The 24194-nt window shown below is 44.3% G+C and overlaps 1 protein-coding gene across 2 annotated transcripts; it reads left to right on the top strand.

Moving 5' to 3' along the window:
- The first annotated feature begins 971 nt into the window (after positions 1-971).
- EDNRB (endothelin receptor type B) lies at positions 972-23615 on the top strand. 2 transcript variants are annotated; one of them, XM_033147861.1, is made up of 8 exons: positions 972-1088; positions 2742-3259; positions 11919-12031; positions 13320-13524; positions 16017-16166; positions 19863-19996; positions 22180-22288; positions 23078-23615. In XM_033147861.1, the coding sequence occupies exons 2-8, from the start codon at positions 2786-2788 to the stop codon at positions 23207-23209; spliced, it is 1317 nt and encodes a 438-aa protein (XP_033003752.1). In that variant the 5' UTR covers positions 972-1088; positions 2742-2785; the 3' UTR covers positions 23210-23615. The 2 variants fall into 2 exon arrangements, with proteins under 2 accessions (XP_033003752.1, XP_033003753.1); XM_033147862.1 differs by lacking the exon at positions 972-1088 and having other exon boundaries at positions 2547-3259.
- The last annotated feature ends 579 nt before the right edge of the window (positions 23616-24194 follow it).

Below are 24194 nucleotides of genomic sequence, written 5' to 3'. Positions count from 1 at the left end.
AGACTTTTACGGATCACCTAGAAAGACATCACACAAACTTAAAACTGTGGACATTTCTTATTATCAGCTGTGCAGGTGAAACACACAGATAGGAAAACAGATCTTGAAAATATATGCAAGTATATAAGTGATCATTAAATCCGATACCATGGGATATCAGTTTTCCGCATTCTGCTGGGAAACTTGACTATGCTAATATGATTCATAGCAGGGATCAACAACTAGAGACCTCAGGACTAAATCCCCAGTTGCCAATTGAGAGGGAGAGGGGTGTACAGCCTAACCCTCTCACCACCTATGAGAGGCAGTGTCGTGTACTGAGCCAAGGAGGCCTGGGTTCAAATCCCCACTTAGCCACAAAACTCACTGGATGACCTTGAGCCAGGCATTGTTTCTGGGAGTTGCAGTCCAAAAGCATCAGGAGGGCAACACCTTGGCTGCCCCTGTTTTAACCTCACAAGAAGTCTATGAAGCAAGAGAAAATGGATGCTTTAGCTGAGATTCCTGCATTGCAGGGGGTTGGACTAGATGACCCTTGGGTCCCTTCCAACTCTATGATTCTATGATTCTCCCAAGATCACTCAGTGAGCTTCATGGCTAAATTGGGATTTGAACATTCTTCTCCCTGATCCTAGTCTGAGGACATTCTAATCACAACACCATCCTGGCTCTCAAATTATTTATTATTTCCATAAGGATGTATAATCTTACAGCCAGAAGATTCTCTCTGCCTCTCGCCTTCCCCTTCCCCATGTTTCAGATTTCCACGAAGGGGCATTGTGACATGTCTCAGCTAACAGGAAACTTTGGGCTGATGTTCTCCAGGCCTTTAGAGCTGACAAGCGGGAAAGGCTGTTGGTCTGGTGGAAGGGGGGGTGGAGTTTAGCAGTGACTGATGGGAAAGATACAAGTGGGTTTAAAAAAATAAATAAATCAGGGAGACTGCCTTCAGAATGCTCCGTTATCAAAACCCTGTACACTGTAGGTACCAGACAAGCACTGGGCAGACAAACTATCTCAAGCGAGAAAGGGTTTTCTCCAGCAGTTGGAACTAAATCAAGGACTTTTCTGCTTCGACAATTTGCAAGGTAAAGATCTATTTCAAGTCGCTTTAGAATGAACGCAAGCTTTTATGAGAAAACCAGAGGATGTCTCTTTTTAATTGATTCTTATTAAAAACGTGGGGGTTTTTTTTAAGTCCCTTTGATTTCAATGAAATCTTACTTGGGATTTATTTCGCCGAATGAAATAGGACTTGATTCTGCATACTGTGTTTCAAGTCAAGGTGAAGTCAATCAGAAGCATCCCCGTAAACATGTTTTAAATAGTGCAGCCAAGGGTCTTGCCCCATACTAAAAAAACAGTTCTGCATTTATTTTTACTTTGGGTTTTCATACTTCTACTGATTTGTTTATGGGATCCTTTTTGTGAGCCATCTCGAATGTCTCATAAATTTGCCCAAGAAAGAGCAGCAGTTAAGAGATGCCCGCATGCAATCAATATACCTTAACAGGTATGGGGATGTGACTATAATGGGAAAAGAGGAGCAATTAAAATGCAAGTCACTCCTGAGTGGACATATGTTAACAAATAACCCATCACACATAGTTTTCCCTGGGTGAGCCGCAATCCTATATGCACACTTGCCAAGGAATGAGTCCCGTTGAGCTCAGTGAGACTTACTTCTGAATAGGCATGTTAATAGGATGACGTGCTGTGAATCAACCCACTACCTGTACCTTAACCAAAATATTATTTTCCCAGTGTTTGGGTGGCTTGCGATATTTCCCTTTAACAAAGATTGTCCGCAGAGATTCCCCAGAAATTGTTCCTATCGTGCATGGGTATAGCTGGGGGTCATTCAAGTAAATAAATAAAAATACTTAACTAAAAGAAAGAAATTGTAGAAAGATTTTAGCTACAGGTAGGTAGCCGTGTTGGTTTGCCATAGTCAAAACAAAATAAAAAATAAAAAAATTCCTTCCAGTAGCACCTTAGAGACCAACTAAGTTTGTTCTTGGTATGAGCTTTCATACACACGGTTGGTCTCTAAGGTGCAACTGGAATGAATTTTTTTATTTTTTATTTTGTTTAGAAAGATTTTGAGAGATGTTTCTGAGCATTGGGGAATTTGGGAAAAGCAATTTTAAACAACTCTGGTTGAGACATTTCGTTTCAAATCTGCTAGCCAGAGCCAGGCAGAGGAAGATGACAGGTGGGTGTCCTGCTCCTCACCAACATAAATCCTGGCTATGTCCATGACGTCGTGGTTCACCCTTGCGTTTAGAGGACCCCCCCCCCTTTGATATTAAAATTGGAGCGATTAATTCAGTGGGAGCAGGAGAGACCCTCGCTTTTACGCAGCTCGTTGTTTGTTTTGCACCTAACCTGGCAGTGCGCCCGGGAAAAGATCAAAGCAGAGCGTAAAGATATAGTGAAGAGGCTTGGCAGGGTTTCTACCCCGCAAATCACGCTTGCTTGGCTCGCGGACGTGTGTGTGTGTTTTCCTCTTCTTCTTTTCCCCTCCCACTTCTCCCTGGGTTTCCCGACAGCGCATAGCGCTGCGCTCAGCAGACGGCTGGGCTGCTTCGCCGCCTGGCGCGCTCAGGGTGGGCGCACGTGTTTGGGGCTGCCTGGGATTGGCCGCGACGGGGAACCGGCGGGCGCTGCCACCTGGCGGGCTTCCTCTAGAGAGCTGATCCCGTATCCGGAGGATTTCTCTCTCTCTGCCGTCCTTTTAGATCCAAGGCGGCGGCGTGCGCACCAGTCTCCTCGGGCAGCGGTCATGGGTAGGCGCAGCGCCTGGGAGCTGTGGGTCTTGGCGCTCTTCTTGCTCCGCTACGGCGCAGCGCTGGAGCCCAGCGGCGCCTCTCCGACGCGCCTCGAGGGGGAGGCCGGGCGCAGCAGCCCCGTCGCTGCCGCTGGGAAGAGCAGCGTCGCCCCGATCGCCGCCGGAGAGCAGCTGGAGGAAGAGGACACCGGCAGCTCCAACCTCTCCAAGGCGGTGGCGCCCGGGAAGGGTGGCCGAGCGTCGTACCCGCCGTGCGCCAGGAAGACGGACATCGCCGAGGCGTTCAAGTATGTCAACACGGTGGTGGCTTGCGCCGTCTTCGTGCTGGGCATCATCGGCAACTCCACGCTGCTGCGGATCATCTACAAGAACAAATGCATGAGGAACGGCCCCAACATCCTCATCGCCAGCCTGGCGCTGGGAGACCTGCTGCTCATCATCATCGACATCCCCATCAATTTGTACAAGGTAAGCGGCTGCAGACAGCAAGGCGCGCGGTTGGTGGCGTGGGAGCAGCAAAGGGGCAGACCTAAGCAGGCGGCTTGTTCTTTCCGTTCTCTATATTTAGGGGTACTCTCATTTTGACTAAAAAAAAACCCCCCACCATTTTATAGTTTGAATTGGGAAAAATAAATACAGCAAATGGACAAAAGTACAAAGTTTCACAAAATGTTTAGGGGTGTGATGCGTACCCCCAGAAAAAAGCACTGTCTAGAACAAATGAAGTCAGAAATAGAAAGAAAGAAAGAAAGAAAGAAAGTGGAAAGTAAAGAAAAAAGAAAAGAGAGAAGAAAGATAATAGATAGATCTATCTCCCTCTCCCTCTCCCTCTATTCTATTTATACTCTAATCTTCCATCCACTTACAGCCCAACCACGTTTTCCCCTTAGCCTCACATCCTCAGAAAAGCCCACTCTTGCCTGTCTTCCACAAAGGCTCCTCTCTTCTTCTAACAATCACTTATCTCTCTGTATGTAGCTTCATTTATACAAATTTATATTATTACTCATAAGAGCGCTATCAGAAATTAGCAGTCATTAAAAAAAGTTATTGATTCCTTTTGAGGATGCTGGGCTTCAATTTGAAATCGCTCTGTAATCTAAGTTTCAGGGACTCGGGTGGTAATAAAGGGGTGGCCTCTGAGCATGTGCAGAGTGCAGAGTACACCACAGGCCTTACTCATTAATGGTGACCGACCCACGCATGCTTGCCATTGAAAGGGCAGAGCTTCTCGGGCGGAGAATTGCGGGGTTTACGCACAGGATCCTTGCATCCATTAAAATAGAGGAGCAGTTTAAGTAGAATTAACAGTGCAGTACTGTGCATGCTTATTCTGAAGAAAGCTCCACCGTATTCACTGAGGTTTACATCCCAGAATTGCAGCCTGAGTCTTCTAAAGAGTCTCAGTCATAAAATGCTTAAGCTCTAAAAAGAAACTACGTGGCTCCTAAGGGTTGCAAGTGGCTTAAAATGAGTAAACAACCATTTTTGGAGAGGTTTTGAACAATTGTTTTGTCGAAATTTATCTTCTGTGCCATGAAAATAAATAAAAACAGTATTAGTTTTATAAACAAGAATGAGCAGGGAAAAAGTGTTTTTACAGTGGGAGGTGCTACTCAAGAGCACTCGAAAGGTTTTACACTCTGCCCTGGAAACTCTTTTGTCTAATGACAGATATGTTGGGGTTGGCAGCACTTAGTAGTAAGAGAAAGGAACTCTGCACACGGTCAGAGGCATTATCTACTTTATCATCTCTTCAGGGGTTCTAGGTCTGAACCCTGCTGTTGAAACCTGGTTTCTGAGTCTTGGTAACAACTGCTTGTCTTAGGCTGCAATCCTGTGCACACTTTCTTTGGTGTAAGTCCCAGTGGGGCTTACCTTTGAGTAAATGGGCGCTGATATGAATTGTCATGAGAACTGAGGTGCGCTTCATGAGGTGTGCAGAAACATTCACTTTTCACGCCCCCTTTGACTTTACTATGAGAAACTCAGCCGGGAGATAGACGAGTGTATAATTCTTTGTAATCACTGGGTCTTAAAGAGTGCTTAACTCTGGTTGGATTTCATTCACATTGGACTGTATTTCACACTATGCAAAACAGAACTGAGGAACTTTCTGCTGTGATATTGAATAACACGACTATTCATATTGAGGATTTATTTCAGGGCAGAGGATAAATTTAAGAGCCTTAAATTTAAAAAAAGTAGACAAATTCATGAAAGACGGAAATATCACTGAATATTGTCTCAAAAACTCAAATTCCCCTGGAGTTTAGACGGCAGTCCTAATCCCATTTATTCAAGAGTAAGCCCCATTGCATTTTGTTAAACTTACTCCTGAGTTACACTGTTAGAGATATACACAGCCTTATCTGATACCCCAGGCAATGAAGGTGATCTGCTGAGACTGGACTGCCCCTTGTTAATACTAAGTATTTGAAGATATTTGAATATGAATAATTGGGCAGGGGTCAGCTTCACGCTAGGATCCCCGGGTCAAATTGGCTGGGGTCCTGGGGAGAGGCAGCAAGCCTAGAGGCATGTGGCTTGGCTCACTGGCTCAAGTCAGTTATGGCCTCGGCAATTTTGATTCGTTTGACGAGGGAGAGAGCTACATTTGGACAATCCTGGTCTGTGGAAGTTGTGTTTTATCAATCTTTTTATGAGGTCCCATTGAGGTTCAGTTTGGCTGATGGTAGGATATATGACCCTGATGCACTGACCATCGGCCTGCCCCATCTTTGCCCCATAGCATTTGGAATCAACTGAGCCACCATGATACTAATCACATTCCTTGACCAACAACTCTTTGGACGTTTCCTTCTGAAGTCCGTCCCATTCTCAGCTGGTGGCATTGGACAGTTTGGTTGACTCATGTCTTGCTGGGATAGAACAGATCCTCAGTATGTGTGCAAAGGAAGTGTCACTGACCCCAGTGACTGCCCCAGCCACAATTCAAAGCTTGCCAGTTTCATTCCTGCTCCCAGCCCTTTCCACATTTGACAGAGGTTTAATGCACACCCAAAAAAGCCTCAAGCGGCTAATGGGGGCTTCCTGTGCAGCAGGCAGCATCCTATTTCCTAAACCAATCCTGAAACTATGTTTCAGTAGTTGCCCTTGTAGTTTCTTTTGCAGTTGTTGAATTCCCAGAAATCAAGTTCGTTTCGCTTGCTAGCTGATGCTTAGCGTTGTTTGTCAAATAAAAACAAACACTCCCGTTACAGGTAGGTAGCCGTATTGGTCTGCCGTAGTCGAAACAAAATTAAAAAAATCCTTCCAGTAGCACCTTAGAGACCAACTAAGTTTGTTATTGGTATGAGCTTTCGTGTGCATGCACACTTCTTCAGATAACGCTCCCGTTGTCACAGATCTATGCAGATCTGTTTGGCACCGCTGCGACACCAGCGGCATGTTGAATTTCCTGTGCAAAAGCAGTAAGACTTCAGACTTGCTTCGCTCACAAATTCCACCCCCCCCCACCCCCCCTTGGCTTCCCATCGCTGCAGAGCTCATTCAGAGCTCTCGAAAAGCAGCGTCATCATTATCCGTTCATGCACTTTTCTAGGGCAGTGACTAAGGAGTGGGGACCTGCTAAGTGGAGGGGGCGAGGAAGAACTTCTCATAGAACAGTCGTGGGGTTGAAAGGGACCTTGAGGATCATCTAGTCCAACCCCCTGCTGGTGCAGGCAATCTGCAGCCACAGCATCCATCGCGAGTAGCGTAGCATCCTTTGACTTCTGGGGTGTCGGGAACACTTCACACTGACTAGGGTGCTTCACATTCCATTCAGTGCGACATTTTTACAGTTGTGCCTGTTCTGGGAGTCTGTTCCAACTTCCAGAATGTTCGGAAACTAGAGCGCGGCTTCTGATTGGCTGTATGAAGCTCCTGCAGCCAATCGGAAGCTGTGGAAGCCCCGTCGGACATTCAGCTTCCAAAAAAAGTTAGAAAACCGGAACACTAACTTCCAGGTTTCAGTTGTCCAAAACGTACGAGTAGCAAAGCGTTCGACAACCAACGTACAACTGTATTGTGTTAGTACAGTAAGTAAGTGTATAGTCAGACATTGGCAGAATTGGAAGAAAGTGCCACAAAAATGCTTTTGTATTTCTCCTGAATGACGTTTTGGAGTAGAGATCAAATACAGATTACCATTTCTCCCATGCTGCAACTTACTGGTAAAACCATTTCCTGCATTATTTGCAAAGTGGTGATAATTTTTAATGTATTTCTACACCGGAGATAGGAATTCATTTTTATATTATTATTAAATCCCTGGGGTTCCCTTACAGACAATTTTCCAAGGGCCACATATTATTGTTGGGCGGGGAGAGACAGAGGCAGAAGTGGACAGGTGGAACAAACATTACAAGAAAGGAGATTCCGACTAAACATCAGGAAGAACTTTCTGATGGTGTAAGCTGCTAGACAGTGGAATGGACTTACTCGGGAGGTGGTGGATTCTCCTTCATTGGAGGTTTTCAAGCAGAGGTTGGATGGCCATCACTTAACTGAGGCAGAGCAGAGCCAATGAGAAAGGAGGCCTTGGAGAAGGAGCAGAGACTGGGAAGAATCCCAGGATGGATAGAGATTTACATTCCCTCTTCTGCAGCATACAATAGGAATGGGGAACCAGTGGCCCTTCAGGGGTTGTTAGACTACAACTCCCATCATCCCTTCTATTGGCAAAAGCTAATTGAATTTCCATGAGTTTTTATGAGTCTGTTTCTTTTTGATGTTGCCCTCCAGTCTTCATTCACGGGACCGATCCGCACCTGAGATTATCATGAGTGCTTTCAGCTGAGACCTCTGTATTATTAATTTAATCGGTTATCTTGGGGAGACTCAGAATAGATTTATTCCCTGCCCCCCTTCTTTTTGCTCATTATATTAACTTCTGGGCATCCCTGTTTCAGAATATGGTGGAGTACTGCAGTGTGTGCAGACCATTCCTGTTATCCTCTCTGACCAGTTCGGAACCGATTTGCTAAATTCAACCTTTTATTCATTATATACATCAGTATCTCTTTAAATGAGCACTTCACAGCTTTGAAAGGTATACACATACAATTAATTCAAACAGGATAGCTGGCGTGTGTGAAGCCTACGTTTTTCAAAGCACATCTATCAGGAATGGAAGTTTACTCCAGTCTGGATTTCTCCAGACTGTTATGTTGGAAATCATGTGTTTGCAGCTACATAAAGTGTGTAGCTATACTTGTTTGTAGTGGCTTTATGGTTATTATCCAGTGCCCTTAAATCTTTCTGCATCCCTTATCTGCATATCACTCCACACAAGCTTGTCTTTTATCAGACCCTTCCGTCTCCTCCTCCCACTCCTGTCTCCATGCTTTTTGCCCTTAGACTTTTGCCAAATTCCCACTTCTCTGTGTCCATCAAAACCCTTCCTTCTTCTTCCCAAGTTCCATATCTTCAACACAGTATTTCTAACACTGCCTTAGCTTCCTCCTTTCTTCTGTTTCACTGCTGCCAAGCTTCTTCCCTATCCCATCCTCTCTAGAATTTGTCAAGTCTCAGTGCCTGGCTCCTTCTCCAGCTTGAAATAATTTGCATCATGCCTCTCTAACGTTGATTTTAACATGACCCAAATGGTTGCCGTGCATTTCAGATTATAGTGTAAAGCAGTTTTTCCTAGGAAGGTGCAGTTGTTTCCAGCAAATGTGACTGTGAATAATCAGATCTGTTTTTCTCCAGGACAAGTTCTATGAAACAATTCTAGGCCGACTGGTTTGATTGTTGCAGTAACCGAGAATATTAATAAGGTGGTTGCGTTATGTAATTAGCTATGTAATTTTTCTTCTTCTCTGGATTTGATTTGCATAAATCATAGTATTCCAAGTTTTGCAGCGACAGCTCCCATGCTGCAAGAGCTAGAACCAAGTACAGTACCTGTAATTAACCATCTGTCTTAATGAGATGATGGACTTGTAAGTTCCTTGGATGGCTTGGATTCATCTGGTTACATTTCTTCTGGCGGGTGAAGGGTGCCAAACAGGATGAGCCAGACCCACTGCAGGTGTCACATTTGTAGATTGAATGAGAAGGTTTTGGCTGGCATCCAAATTACATTTGGAAATGTGTCTGGCTGCCTTTACATATACAGTGGTACCTCTGGTTACCTACTTAATTCGTTCCGGAGGTCCATTCTTAACCTGAAACTGTTCTTATCCTGAAGCAAAGTTCTTAACCTGAAGTGTTATTTTTGAGTATGTAACCTGAAGCATATGTAACCTGAAGCGTATGTAACCCGAGGTTCCACTGTACTTGGCCAACGTGGCTGCAGCCTTCTGTACGATTGTTCCCATGTCACTCCCAGACATATACAACACATTATAGCCATGTGCTCGAACTCCCTTGCATCTTTGTAAACAGTGCACAAAATAGGCTTTCCGAAGGCAAAGGCAGCCCTTGGCTATCATGTAAGCATGTGACAAAGCTCAACCACATGGCTATAAGGTTTTTAGACATTACTGAAAGCTTGGCTACGTAGCCAGAATAATTTTTACATTCCTGGAAGCAATATAAGAGAAGCTGCAGGAAGTGGTGGCAACCACATCACCAAGGTCTGTTGAAAAGGGAGCCTTACATCAAAATACTGAGTGACCTCTAGGATTATTGGCATTGATGATATCACCATAAATATGTCAATCGAGAGTAAATCCCTCTTGCAGTTTGTATACATACCCAAATCACTGTAGCCATCTCTCTTTTGGGGGGGGGGAACCAAGGCACTTGGTAGGTCTGCACATTCCATACTGCTGATATTATCTTGCCAGGAAATGCCAAGATGATAAACTCTGAAGATCCATCCATTTTGCTCTTCCAGACTGTAATGGGTCAACTGGTTCTAGCTGCTGTTGCTGCTCACACCCTACTCCGTCTCCCCAACAATTTGACTCGGGTTTGAGAAATCTGGGTTGTTAGTATGCTTTGGGGATTATCCGTGACAGTATCCACAAACCGAGTCCTAAAAGTAGTGATTTCTGTTTTAAAGAAAAGTTGTCGTTTTCTACCAGCCTATGGAGAAATCTCTAACTTGTTTAACTTGCTTGGCTCACTCAAACCATGAAATTTGAGCCTGGAGGATCTGCAAACCCCTCTGAGCTCCAGAGCATTCATGAATCATGTCTCCATCTTATCATCCAGGCAGATAAAGCCATAGCTCTCTTACTGTGGACTGATTCAGTTCCTAGTTAGGCTATGTGGGTGGGAGGATCAAATCTTGCCTTCATATCAGACTATACAGTATTTCTCTTTCCACTTCAGTTTTTTCTGCACCCCAGTGCATGAAACTAATTCTTGCTTTTGAATACCTCCATTGCCTCTTCTCATCAGATTAAATATGCATTCAGCTACATTTGCAAGTTTTGTTTTGTTTTTTTTAAAATCCAGGCTGCAAGCTTTATTTAACTTAATCAGTGCATTAATCAACTAAAGTTTTAATGAAGTCATTAAGCAGTGAGGGCCAGTTTTAATAAGGGAGCTGAGCTTTAAAGCACTTGTTGCATTTTTGAAATTTTGGAATATCAAAGGCAGCCTTTCCACCCAATAATGAGTGGTAGTCTTTGTTTAATAACTTTTAAGGTGTCTCACATTTTGCATCGACATCTCAAAAAGGCATTTATATTGGCATTTTGGTTTCATGATTATTTTTTAAACTTAATAGGTAGGTTATTAATCAATTTAATAATGCCAGTTGGTTGGCAGCCCTTACCTGTCTATCTAGCCATCCATCCATCCAACACTTTTGTATCCTAGGTGTTCAGAGTGACATGCATACATACATTTTATTTTCCTATTGCTGAGGTTCAGTGTCTTATTTGTGTTAAGACTGAAGCACAGAGCATCATCCTAATGGTTCTTGATAGCTATTACTTCCAGTTAGTAATATACCGTATTTCTCGCGCCATAGGGCACACCGGACCATAGGGCGCACCTCATTTTTAGAGGAGGAAACAAGAAAAAAATATTTTTCTGGTTTTCCTCTTCTAAAAGCCCTGTTTTTTTTGAGGATCAACTAAAATTTTTGCAGCTTTTTTTGCAAAGGGAAAAACCCTGTTTGTTTGTTTGTTTGTTTGTTTGTTTGTTTGTTTTTGAGGATCAGCTAAAGTTTTTGCAGCTTTTTTGCAAAGGGGGAAAAGCAAAGAGGAAAAGCCCCATTTTTATGCGGTTCAACTCACATTTCTGCAGCTTCTAAAGGAAAGGGAGCCTTTTCTACAGTTTCCAGACAGATAATCTAATCAGCCGGTCACATGTCGCTGAGGAAACAAACAACCTCCCTCTGCAGCACATTCAACAATGGAGGGCGGGGCTGAAAGGGAGCTGGGACTCTTATCTCTCTCCCGATCTCTTGCTGATCAGCTGCTACAGTTTCCCCTTACTTTTTAGGAGGAAAAAAGTGCGTCTTATGGAGCGAAAAATACAGTAGTCCTAAATACAGTAGTCCTTTTTCATATTGTTTCCCTTGCTTAGGCCAGGCATACATGATTGGAATGAACCAATCATAGTTACATTATCAGTTACATTAAAAATCAGTGGAATGGAGCAGTACATGTTTACTCAGTCAGATAAGGACCCCATATGTATGGTGGAAAAAATAATGGATTAGGATTGCATCGACAACGTAACTTACCGTACTACAAATGTGCAGCTTTTAAATTTGATACATGTCATTCAGAAAGGACCAGTGCCCACTTTTCCACCACACATATAATATTTCTGGCCAACTGAAGTTATACAAGCCAGACTTCATTCATTACTAGCTTAAGTTCTGTTGATTTCCATGTGATTAATTTTTCCTGGATTAGGCATTCAATTTTTCATTTCAATTTTCCTGAGCGTATTCTAGCAGCTTTATTATTTGGCCTGGTTTTCAGGTGCAAGAGTTTAGCTTTGGCTGCAGTCTTATAACCGCTTACCTGACTATAGTAATAGGTAAGTATTCGCTTGTGCTGTAAGGACATATTTCCATTTGATTCTATTAGCATATCTTCTACTCTTAAGGTTCTAAATTGCTGGTGGGGGGTTGCAGATATAGCTGCATAGAGGCACAAATTGTGATCGGTATAGAATTGTTGACCCTTAGCTGTTTGTTCACTCTTCGCAGCTCCATGCGGAAAACTGGCCTTTTGGGGCTGCCGTGTGTAAACTGGTCCCCTTCATTCAAAAGACATCGTTGGGCATCACCGTGTTAAGCTTATGTGCTCTCAGTATTGATAGGTGAGAAATCAAGATCTTCATTCTACCTTTACCCAGTGTGAACATTTGGTATAAATAATCTTTTAAATAGTAGATCCAGAATTTTTTTTTTTTAATTCTGATGCATGTTAGGGAAGAGACACTTAAAGGAACAGATGGGTATGGGCAATATTTTTTTTTCCTAGAGAAAAGTGTGCTGGAACGTACCTCCCCCAGAAAACCCACCCCAGAGCCCAAAGAGGATCTCTTCAGGCTTGGGGGGGTGGGGAGTGTTTCCCTGCCAGCCAGAGGCTTATTGAGGTTGTTCCGCTGAGTTGCAGAAAAACTACCTCGCCTTGGCTGAGCAGCTTAACAAAATCACATGCACACACCCCGCCACCGCCTCTCTGGCTCCTATGAGCTGGAGCAGTATAGGGGCTTGCCCAGCTGAGGCATGGCTTTTCTGCATGCCAGCTGTTAGCTGGGAGGCTGAAAAGCCTCAGCAAAGCCCCACTGCCCTTCTGAACCTCACTGGAGCCCATAGAGCAGTGGTTCCCAACCTTTTTTGGCCATACCCCACCTAGGTAAAGGTAAAGGACCCCTGACAGTTAAGTCCAGTCTGGGGTTGCGGTGCTCATCGCTTCTGGCGAAACCAGAGCAGCGCACAGAAACGCCGTTTACCTTCCTGCTGGAGCGGTACCTATTTATCTACTTGCACTTTGACATGCTTTCGAACTGCTAGGTTGGCGGGAGCTGGGACCGAGCAACGGGAGCTCACCCCGTCGCGGGGATTCGAACCGCCGACCTTCCGATCGGCAAGCCCAAGAGGCTCAGTGGTTTAGACCACAGCGCCACCCGCGTCCCATGCCCCACCTAAGCATCTCTAAAATCCTGGTGCCCCACCCCCCCGCCCGTGACATATAATTCTTATTATTCAAAAATTGAACTCCTGTTCACGTGGAGGAAGCCTAAAAGGCCATTCACTGTTAATAACTCATTCTCGAATTGCCCCTCTTAAAAATCAAATTGCCCCCCTGTGGGGCGTGTGCCTCACGTTGGGAACCACGGTCATAGAGGATATCCTTTTCCGACTCTGGAGAAGGTCTCCTCATGAGCTGTCTGCTGACCAGATTCAGATGAAGGCAAGAGCTGCTGTTATTGCTCACTTCCCAAACATGTCATGCTTTCAGCTTCCACACTGCAGGCGTTTCTGCAGTGGTGTAGGACAGAAGTAGGGCATAAATAATCACAATAGACGCGGGAGTGGGGGGGCTTTTAGTCCCAGCATAGTGTGCGATCTGATCTAATCAGCATCCTTTCTTCCATTTAGGTATCGGGCAGTCGCTTCGTGGAGCCGTATCAAGGGCATTGGGGTCCCAATGTGGACGGCAGTCGAAATCGTCCTGATCTGGGCCGTGTCTCTTCTTTTAGCTGTCCCCGAGGCTTTAGGCTTCGATTTGATTACCCTCCCATACCACGGCCAGAAACTTAAAGTGTGTCTACTTAATCCCCGCCAGGAAACTTATTTCATGCAGGTACGGTGTTCTCTCGTGAGCCAGCTGCTTCCGTGTTAAGAGATGTGTTTATTTAATAAAGGTGTGGCCTTTACACAACTGAGGAGGGTACAAATGATGCAGCTGTCTGTGTACTTGCAGACAAAGAACAACGATAAACACAAGACACAAAAAACCTTTGGCTTGACTTAACAGGGTTGCATTTGACTAACCTTCGTTCAGAATAGGCCCATGGAAGTGAATGGGTCTTAGTCATGGACATTAATTTTACTCAAGGCCTACTCTTGAGTAAAAGTCCGTTGATTACAACCCACTGTGTGTTTTACAAGTTATTTTCCCTCTCATTTGTCAGGAAGAGCTATATAACACTTAGGACTCAGCTAGGTTGGTAAAGAAAAAGCGTTCTATATGCGTTGTATATGCGATATAACACTGTGACACCAGGTGGCGCTGTTGAGTCTCGTCTTTCTCCATCCGGGTTTCCCAGTATGAGTTCACAATGCGTTTAACTGAAACGCTTCTTTGATGCATCTAGATCCAGCCTTAGTCTGGTCCCCTTAATACGTGGACCCAGCTGGTATGAGCGTCAACTGCTCGCTAACCTTGACCTTTTTATTTTATTTTATTATTAAATTTATATACTGCCCTTCATCAAAAGATCTCAGAGCAGTTCACAGAATAAAATACAAGATAAAACACAGTAAATAATTAAACACAAACAAGAACAAAACCTTCCTGCAGATACATTGAAAAGGCTGTGGGATATTAATCAGCCAAAGGCCTGGGTGAGGAGGAACATTTTTGCCTGGCACCTAAAAATATATAATGAAGGCACCGGGCAAACCTCCCTGGGGAGAGCATTCCACAAACGCGGAACCACTACAGAAAAGGCCTGTTCTTGTTTTGCCATCCTCTGGATCTCACATGGAGGAGGCAGAGTCCCGGATGGTTTATATGGGGAGAGGCGGTCCTTGAGGTATTGCGGTCCTGAGCCCTCAAAGGGTTTATAGGTCAAAACCAACACTTTGAATTGGGCCCAGAAGCTGATTTGGCAGCCAGTACAGTCTCCTTTCCCTTCACATTCGTCCCTTCTGGGCAAGAAAGAGCTCCTTCCCCCCCTCCATTGTTTATCTCTCATACAGCTAATCTTCCCTCAGGCAAGATTAGCTGCCTGAGAGAAGAGGAAAAGAAGGAAGTAGGGTTGCTGGCTCCTCCTTCCTTGTGAGTATAGTTCAGCTGGGACTCCCATGTCCCTCAGAGCAGAGAGGAAGGCATGGGGCAAGTGAGTGCACTGAGTCCCTTCATTTTTCCTCACCTGTGTGGCAAGGATGGAGAACTTGTGGTCCGAGTGGTGATGGAGTAGGACTCCCATGGTCAGGTGGGGTGCCGCTTTTCTCCTGGGCACCAGTTCTTCCGGTGTTGTAAGAAAAAAATCTGCCCTTATTTCCAGGCTACTGAGAAAAGGCAATCAGACAACACCTTTTGTGTGGTGTAGGTGTGATGTATCTGGGGGGTGGGCTTTGGGCTGCAGCTCTTCTGTGGTGTATGTGTGAGGTTTCTCGGGGTGGGGCGGACTCGAAGGGGGGATTTTTTGAAATGTCTTTTTAAGGACAGGCAGCCCTTTGTTTGGGGTTCTTCTTCCCTGCTCACCTGTGTGTGAGGAAGGGACTCTGTTGCAACAGAACAATAGAGATCAAGTTTACTAGCTGCTTTGCTTCTAATTATTCTCTGGTTGGCCTCTGTTTTTTACTCCTACCGATGGAGAACCTGCAAAGGACTTTACAAGGGCTCTTGTGTACACCATAAGGGAATAAGGGCAGATTTTTTTTCTTATAACACCGGCCAACCTGCCTGCTGCCACAAGGACATATTCTTATGAGACTCCAGTGGGCCGATTTCTTCATGAAGGTACTCTGAGAGTGCCAGTCTGCTAGGTTTGGCATGTGATACTGTGTACATCGTGGACATGCATGTGTCCTTGACTGCCATTATAAAGCAAACTTATTGTGAGTAATAGCAACTTAAATTGATGGAGTATGCGCAGCTTGCAGATTTTACATATAGAATAAGAGAACAAGAAGAACATGCATTTAAGGAAGATTGGAAAAATGTTTATTGAATATATGGGGGGAACTGTGTACACTTGAAAACGATGGCAGCACTAAGATAAATACAACAGTGTAAATAAGTTTTGACGGATGTAATAATGGAATACTGAATGGTTTAGTTTATTAAAATATGCAGGGATTTACCTGCTTGGCAGGGGATTGGACTGGATGGCCCTTGTGGTCTCTTCCAAATCTATGATTCTATGATTCTACCGTATGTAAAATGAACCATGGAAAGAGAAGAAGGGAAGTCATTTATATTTTAAGGTTGTTTAAATGAATATTCTAAAATGTGAAACAGAAAAAATAATAATTAAAAAAATATACATAAAAAATAGAAAGCAAACTTATTTAATGGTTCTGCGTTTTTCTTTCTTTCTTTCTTCCATTCCCTCCTCCTCTTAGCTTTACAAGGACGCTAAAGATTGGTGGCTCTTCAGCTTTTATTTCTGCTTGCCGTTGGCCACCACGGGCCTTTTCTACACTTTGATGACCTGCGAGATGCTCAGGAAGAAGAGTGGGATGCAGATCGCTTTAAACGACCACTTAAAGCAGGTGAAGATCATACAGAATCATATAATCGTAGAGTTGGAAGGGGCACCAAGGGTCATCTAGTCCAACCCGCCTGCAATGCAGGAATCCTGCCTACAGCCGTCACTGGGTGGCCTCGAACCAACAACCTTCTGGTTAACAGCCAGACACACTGGCCTCTCTCCCTGACACCGTGTACATCCTATTTTGACGAAAAGAAGTTTTCCAGGGAAGTTTTCTCTAGATGCTTTTCGTAGCACGCTCAAGCAGGCTAAAGGGTGGTCTTCGTTTGCCCCGATGAATGACAAGCAGGCTGATAGGAGCAAACAGGCTTTGTTTCCAGGGTTTTGGTAAAGATGCAGGTGGTAGGCTGCGACGAACCTCTACTTCAGACTCTCCCCTCGTTACTAAGTGAATTTTTAATCAGGTGTTCTGGGTCAAATTACAATGCACCCCACCTGTCCCTCTGAGGTCCGTCTGTTATTTCAATCCCCTTTTATCTATAATCTGGGGATCCCTTAGTAACGGGAGTTTTCCTGTCCAGCGGCTGTGGCCGGTTATATCCTCTGCTCAGGGCTTCGGGGGTTAACCTCTCCTTTGCCTACAGTTCAGGGTCTCTCTTTCATTAGATCCCTCACTATATCAGTTAGCTAAGCCCTCTTAGTAACTCTGTGGCAATACCAGGGTTTCCGCCCGCTAGCCCCTCCTGAGGGAACTCCAAGACACAAACTATTACCCTTCAGTTTAGTTTTGTCCTTTCCCTGAGTTCACCTCCTCAAGAGCCTATATAACTCGCTGGACCAAATGAACGACGATATTTTCTTAGCTCAACAATAAGAGGTCTTTATTTCTTACAGAACATAACGGTTTCAGTGATGGTTCATAAGCTTGGTTTCATAACAGTGTAAACTCTTTCTTTCAGCAACATATACACATCTTCAACGATCCTAACCTAAACCTAACCTGGCCCCACACCCTCCTTCTTCCAGTCACCACTCTCCTCACACTAACGGCTCCTCCCTCCTTTTAAAGAGCGGAAGGTCCCGCCTCCCAAGGGGTATCTGCCACTCAAACTGGAGTGCCCATTAACTCCTAAAGCACCATGGGTTTCTGAACATCCCCTAACTTAGATCTGATTCATTACATAGGCAATATGGGAAAATGAGACAGGAGAAGCTATGGCTTTGGCATCTTCACTGGGACATGTTAAAAGTATAGCATCAACCACCAGGTTGCACCCAGGGTATCCTTAACTTTGCTAGATACAGTGATAACATTGCATCCTCTGCCTAGTTGCTCCTTAAAAGGTGGTATTCAACAAAATGATTGCGTATGTGGAATGGCTTCCAGTTGTGCAACAGGATTCCCCCCCCCCCCGCACGCACCCTGCACTATCCCCAAATCTGCTCTGGGGGGCTGGAGGATCCCACAGGATAGATTTAAGGGTTGTGTGGCAGGAGGAGAGGGGTGTGGGGAGTCCTGTTGCACAAGCAGTTGTTGTTATGCTCCTGCCATTATTAGATGAATGCCGCCTGGAATACACAGGAAACAAGGAAAAAATACACACAATTTCCAAGCTAACCACAGTTTGAAGATGAAATACCACACCCTCTTGGGATCAAGGAAAGCACAGAGAGGTCTTCCCCCAAACTAGAATACCAATAACCATAGTTAACACCTCTCATTTGATCCAGCATAGTTAATGCTACCAATCTCCCGGTGGCAAATGTTTTATCATTGTATATATTGTTACGGCATGTTCCTCGTCAGTAGAAAATTTGTTTTCTTCTGTACAGGAACACACGCTTGAGGTGTTGAGCTCACAGTCGTGGCACACCACCAAGCAAATTATACTTAATACCAGACAAGAAGTAGTAAACAGGCAGCATGTTAAAACTTGGCCTAAAAGAATATACCAATTTATTACAAACCAGAGAAATGGATTGTTTACATCAGGGAGAGCCACAAGGGCGGAAGGAGGATCCGCAAGTGGGTTTCCCACCAAAGTTGATGAATACAAATGTATGCGGTGTGCACAAGAGGGTTGGTTATACGTGCATAGGTCTGGTGGAGGGTTCGAATCCTTGTCATCATCATCATTTATTTATTAAATTTTTATACTGCCCTGTAGCCACAGGTCTCGGGGCGGTTCGCAGTCATGCTAATGGGTGCTCATGTGACTATGGGGTAGCCTCAGGCATAGAAGCCCTGACTAGGCCAAATCAATATGGGCCTTGGATGGCTGATTTAGATGAGAGGTTTGGCATTTGCATTTCCTGGGGCTCTCGCACTACCACGCAGAGCTGTTTAGAGTTGTGCCTTCTGCTTAATATACTCCATAGGCAAAATGGCAATTTCTAGAGATAATAGCATGCAGCCGAGTAATGGCAGGCGTGCGTCAGGGACTGGCAGGGCGCTGATAAGCTCGCACCAGAGGAAGGGAGGCTGGAGTCTTTGACTCAGGAGAGGGGTCCAGTGATTTGTGGGGACCTGTATCAGCCAGGAAGCAAGAGTCAGAGGGAGGGAAGCTTCAGAGCATGAAGCACAGGAGGGGTCGGAGAAAGACGCAGGTCAGGTCAAGGCCAAGTGCCACCACTGTCTCCTAGAACCAGGAGAGGATTGGAGAGCGAAGAGCAGAGGTGGCTTCCACACAGGTGCGGCCTCTGGCTGTGTGTTCGCAGCCCATCGGGGGAAAGCACAGTTGCACATTGGATCCCAAACGCCTTTGTACTCGGACGTTTTGGGTTCCGAACGCCGCAAACCCAGAAGTGGGTTTTCTGGTTTGCGAGCGTTCTTTGGAACCCAAACGCCCGGCGGGGATTCCGATTGGCTGCAGGACCTTCCTGCAGCCAATCAGAAGCCGCACCTTGGTTTCCAAACGTTTTGGAAGCCGAACGGACTTCTGGAACGGATTCCATTCGACTTCCAAGGTACGACTGTATATGCAGTGGAGGTGGGGAGGGCCATTGCTGCAACTACTCCATAGAGCGCACATTGCACTATTTGTTTATTTTATTTTTATTTATTGAATAGACTAGTGTGGGGGCATTCAGAGCCATAGAAACTACTTTAAGTGTCCACTTTTGACAATAAAGCGTTAACACTCTGCCATGTGCAATTTTTTTGGCTGGGGAGCGTCCACAACAGCACGTCTTGTTTCACTGGTGCTATTTTGGTTATGTATGTGAGCCCTTGAACTACAAAAAGTCTGTCTAAACCACAGCTTTCCAAACCGTGTGGAGCAACACATTAGTGTGTCGGCTGCAGTGCATAGGTGTGGCCCACGAACGTTCCCCACGCTCCTCCCGGGGCTGGAAAGAGGTTGGTTTAACCTCCGGTCTTCTAGTAAAGTTTTAATTACTTTGCTGCAAAATGATGCATGTCTAAAAAGTGTGTCACCAACGTGAAAAGTTTCAGAAGTAGCAGTTGCCGTTCTACGCTTTTGCTGGTTTGTTTGTTGGAAGAATTCAAAGTAGATCAAAGACCCAACAGTCAAAAAAAAACCAAAAGCAAAATGCGCAGACTTTTCTTTTGAAGTTTCACGCAGTATTTTGCCCAGTGCCCTTGTTTTCTTCGTAGCCGTAATCTGGAAGCGTGCCAGTGTGTGTAGGATAAACATAATGCAGAGATTGGTCAAGGATCATGTTCAAATTGAAATGTTCAGCTTCGTTAAGTATGACCCATTTCCCCCATTTTCAATGGGTGTTTCTTTGCTTTCAGAGACGTGAAGTGGCCAGAACCGTGTTCTTCTTAGTGCTTGTCTTTGCTGTGTGTTGGCTTCCTCTCCACCTTGGTAGGATACTGAAGTTTGCTCTTTACGATGGGAGCGACCCAAACAGATGCGAACTACTAAGGTAGGGCTCCTCTGATGAAATGCTTCCCAAGGTAGTGCCACCATTTTGAATTGCTCCCCCAAAGGTAGCATTTATGCAGAGCCAAACTATACAGCAAGTGGCCCCTGGAGATCATTGTGAGGAGGGTATATGGCAGCCAGTGGACATGCAGGGGTGCAAGTCTGTCTCTTCCAGTGCCCAGTCTAATCACAAATGATTGTGGCTGTTTGTAAAACCCCTATGTGGTTCTTATATATGTGTTGCATCCGCACTACTCAGATTCAGCCATTATAAAGGTGGTTCAAAAGTAGGTATACGGTTGAATCAATGAAATATTATTATTATTATTATTATTATTATTATTATTATTATTATTTTATTTATACCCCGCCCATCTGGCTGGGTTTCCCCAGCCACTCTGGGCGGCTTCCAACAAAAGATTAAAAATACATTAAAACATCAGTCATTAAAAACTTCCCTAAACAGGGCTGCCTTCAGATGTCTTCTAAACATCATATAGTTGCTTATTTCTTTGACATCTGATGGGAGGGCGTTCCACAGGGCAGGCGCCACTACCGAGAAGGCCCTCTGCCTGGTTCCCTGTAACCTCACTTCTCGCAGGGAAGGCCCTCGGTGCTGGACCTCAGTGTCCGGGTTGAACGATGGGGGTGGAAATTTATCAGAACACATTATATGGGTACGTATAACTGACACGCAACGAAGTGGCAGTTAAATTTCAGTTGGAGAGAATAGTGCGGCAGTGATGGCAAGGAAAGCAGTGTAGTCCCGACTGAAAGCATGGGAAGACAATGTCCTCCTTTGCACTGTGTTTATTCACCACCACCAAATGAATTCATCCTTTTTTCCACTGTCTTCCATCCATCCATCCATCCTACCAGACTTCCTTCTTTGTGACCTATCTCCTATTTATGATCTTGATGTCCTCACCAAAACAACCCCAAGAAGTCAGGCAGTGCTACCTGAAATCTTTTCCTAATCTGACTACTGTTGTGGGAAGGAACCAACGGTCCTCCAACTGTTGTCTCCTGCATGAAAGCCCTAAATTCCCAACGAGACACACCCAACCTGTAGAAGTATTTGCTCACTCTTTATGGGAAGCTCCCATTGCACACTGGATCAAAATAGCTAGTTTCTTCTGGAAAGACTAAAGCAAGTCCCACCTAGAGATGTGAAGGCCTGGGGAAAAACCGGAAAAATTCGGGGGGGAAACCAGTTTTTTCCATTTTTTTCCTGAAGCCTTTTTTTTCCTGAAAAATTGAAAAAATTGTTTCAATCCAAGCAAACCTTCAGTTTTTAGAAGTCCATAATAACTGTGATAATGACAGACACAACAGAGTAGATGCAGAAGCAGAGACTGAAACTGATACTCATCATTACAGCTCAGAAAATGATTCTGATTAAATTTCATGCCCATTCATTGAAATTTAGCCCCACTTCCTTCTTCAGGTTTTTTTTATGAGAATGTTTTTTTTAAAATACTGTGGAGAGGAAATATGAATAATTGTTACTTCTGGATTTTTAAAAATTGTTTTGTGGAGTCCCCCCCCACACACACACACATAAACTAGTAAACAGTTCAGGAGATTGTTGCTCCATTTGTTACAAATACAAATAAATATTATTTTAAAAGTAAATTCTGTTTGTAATAATTGTTTGGATACACTATATTTTTAATATGCTAGTTGTGATAATTTTATGCCCATTAAAATTGTCCATAGTTATATTATATGTTTCTAAAGTAACAGAATGACTTTCAATCTGGAAAAGAAAAAAGAAATGCTAATGTAGCATTTTTTTCAATTTTTCTGAAAATTTCCGTTTCCCCCCGAAAAAAACCGGGGGGTTTTCTGAGCTTCAAAATTTCCGGAAATTTTACACCTCTAGGACTCCCAACCCCCTGCTTTCAGAACATAGTGTGATTAGCAGCCTGCTTCACAAATGGGAAATTCCTTATTTTGAATTCCTTCAAAATAGTTACAGGGGGAAATGTTCTAGGATTACCCTGCTAGCTTCATGGGTGAGTGAGGAATTGAACCTATTTCTCCCTGTCCCTAGACCAGCACTATTTACATCTATATCCCACGGGCTCCCTAGTTGCAGTAGACTGCCTAAAACGTCCTGATGCTTAGCTATCTTTAAGTGAAGAATTGCAACTATTTTTCGTATCTTTTTTCCCCATGCAGCTTTTTGCTCATATGGAACTACATTGCTATGAACATGGCATCCCTGAATTCCTGCATTAATCCAATTGCTCTCTATTGGGTGAGCAAAAGATTCAAAAACTGCTTTAAGGTAAGAAGTCTTTGTTGAAATGTGCTTTTATAGAAATGAAGCTTGGCAGCATCAGGTTAAGGGAGAAATCTAAACCCAAGACACCCTGGGATGAGACCTTGAGGTGTGTCTGGGATAATGAACTGGACAGGTTTAAAGGCGCTGGCAAACGAAATTATCAAGGTGTCTAGTGCAAATTCACTATATAAAAGAGTTCCTTCTTTGCACAGTTTCCACATGAATCAGCCGCTCTCTAGGGGCATCCCTAAGTACTACAAGCAGTTGTGTTGTGAGCAACTGTGATTGTCCCATTGATTCCTTAGCACTGTCAACTTACAGCTTAGGAAGAGGGGACTCCTAACTCAATTGGGAGCACACATTTTCAAAACTTGGGATAAGAAAATTCAAGGAGAAAGAAGAGCCACAGAAGCAATTGGCTCTAGTTCTCCAGCATGTCCGCCTCCTACTTTGAGGACCAGTGAGGTAGACCATGGTCTGGAGAGACCATGGACTGAAGTGGGTGTAGTGGTTAAGGGTGTTGGATGAGAACCTGCGAGACCCGAGTTCAGGTCCTCACAACTTGGTGACCTTGGGCCCTGAGCCTAACTCTCCCTCCCTGGGTGGTTGCAATAAAATGGAGGAGGGGAGAACCATGCAACTTGGAGAAAAGGTAGGGTAGAAATGTAAACATAAATAAATTGTAACGCCAAAAAATAGTTCTGAGTTTTTGGTAAGAAATAGGGAGTAGGCATTCTCTATATTGAAGTGTTGTGCCAAGCCTTCTAATAAGGGATTCTGCTCTCTTTCAAGTCATGTCTGTGTTGCTGGTGCCATTCGAAAGATATGCTGTCCCTGGAAGAGAAACAGTCCTGCTTAAAGTTCAGAGCCAATGATCATGGTTATGACAATTTCCGCTCCAGCAACAAGTACAGCTCGTCTTAAGAAAGGGAAATGTACCCTCAGCTACTGCGGCAAAAGACTGTTAACGATGGAAAAAAACTGCAGATTTCTGGGGAGAAACGAGTTTGAGTTTGCTCGGGAAATCAAAATTGTAAAACTTTGCTTACAATCTGTAGCAGTTGTGATTACGCACGGTGCCCGTAGCTATTTGAACACATGAAAATCACCAGGAGACGCAAAAAAAGAAAAAAGAAAACCCTTTGTTGAAAGCACTTAAACTCTTTGGAATGAGCACTTCCAGATCATCCTCAAATCCTGTGAACGAAACAACTCTGTATTCATTGAACGAACTAGCCCTGGGAGCCTGAGTAATAACTCTTTGTATATAGTATACCATGGCTATTGTTTGGGACAAAGCCAGCTTTGTCTATAAATTACTGTAATCTTTCTTTCTCTTTCCTTCCTTCTTTCTTTCTTTCTTTCTTTTGGCGGGAGAGATTAAAAGATACAGGCATGTCCAAAACATAATCCCTTATCAAATGTGCAAATTGCATCATGATGCATTAAGCATGTCGCATCGTGTCATGGAGTAAAAACCAAACACCACTGCAGCTTTAAAAATGTATCTATATTTTACCCACATAGCTAGAAACAAAATTAAAAGCATAATCAGGCTCAAAACAATCTGCTGTTAAGTAAGAAAAATGCAAACATGTCCATGTGGGGAGGAGGAGCAGCAAGGAAAAGCAACGCAACTAATTTTTTTAAGACGCCAGCAGAGTCCTGAAGCCATGAGCATGTCAGCAGGAACTCAGCTGCATTCCTCTGGTGGAAATGGCAAGTAAAACCAATTTCTCATCAGAGGATCCGATCAGGCCTGCACAGCCTCATGATCTACAAAGCTGCATTCATCCCACCAGGCAGGCAGCAAACCCAAGAAGGCTGATCAGGCTCCTGGCAAGTCAGTTTACATAAACAGGGGCCTGTGTTTGGCCTAGTGAGCCACAAGTTGTAGAGTGATTGAGGT

The sequence above is a fragment of the Lacerta agilis genome, chromosome 4 (genome assembly GCF_009819535.1).
Source record: "Lacerta agilis isolate rLacAgi1 chromosome 4, rLacAgi1.pri, whole genome shotgun sequence".
In the NCBI taxonomy this organism is placed as follows: domain Eukaryota; kingdom Metazoa; phylum Chordata; class Lepidosauria; order Squamata; family Lacertidae; genus Lacerta; species Lacerta agilis.
Note: the sequence above shows the minus strand (reverse complement) of the source record. Positions and strands in the feature narration are given on the sequence as shown.

Bases quoted from the DNA above. Each gene is read 5' to 3' on its own strand.
- EDNRB (XM_033147861.1), top strand. From the start codon at position 2,786: ATGGGTAGGCGCAGCGCCTGGGAGCTGTGGGTCTTGGCGCTCTTCTTG. The intron at 3,260-11,918 runs GTAAGCGGCTGC...CACTCTTCGCAG, and splicing joins TCCCCATCAATTTGTACAAG to CTCCATGCGGAAAACTGGCC. The intron at 16,167-19,862 runs GTGAAGATCATA...CTTTGCTTTCAG, and splicing joins TAAACGACCACTTAAAGCAG to AGACGTGAAGTGGCCAGAAC.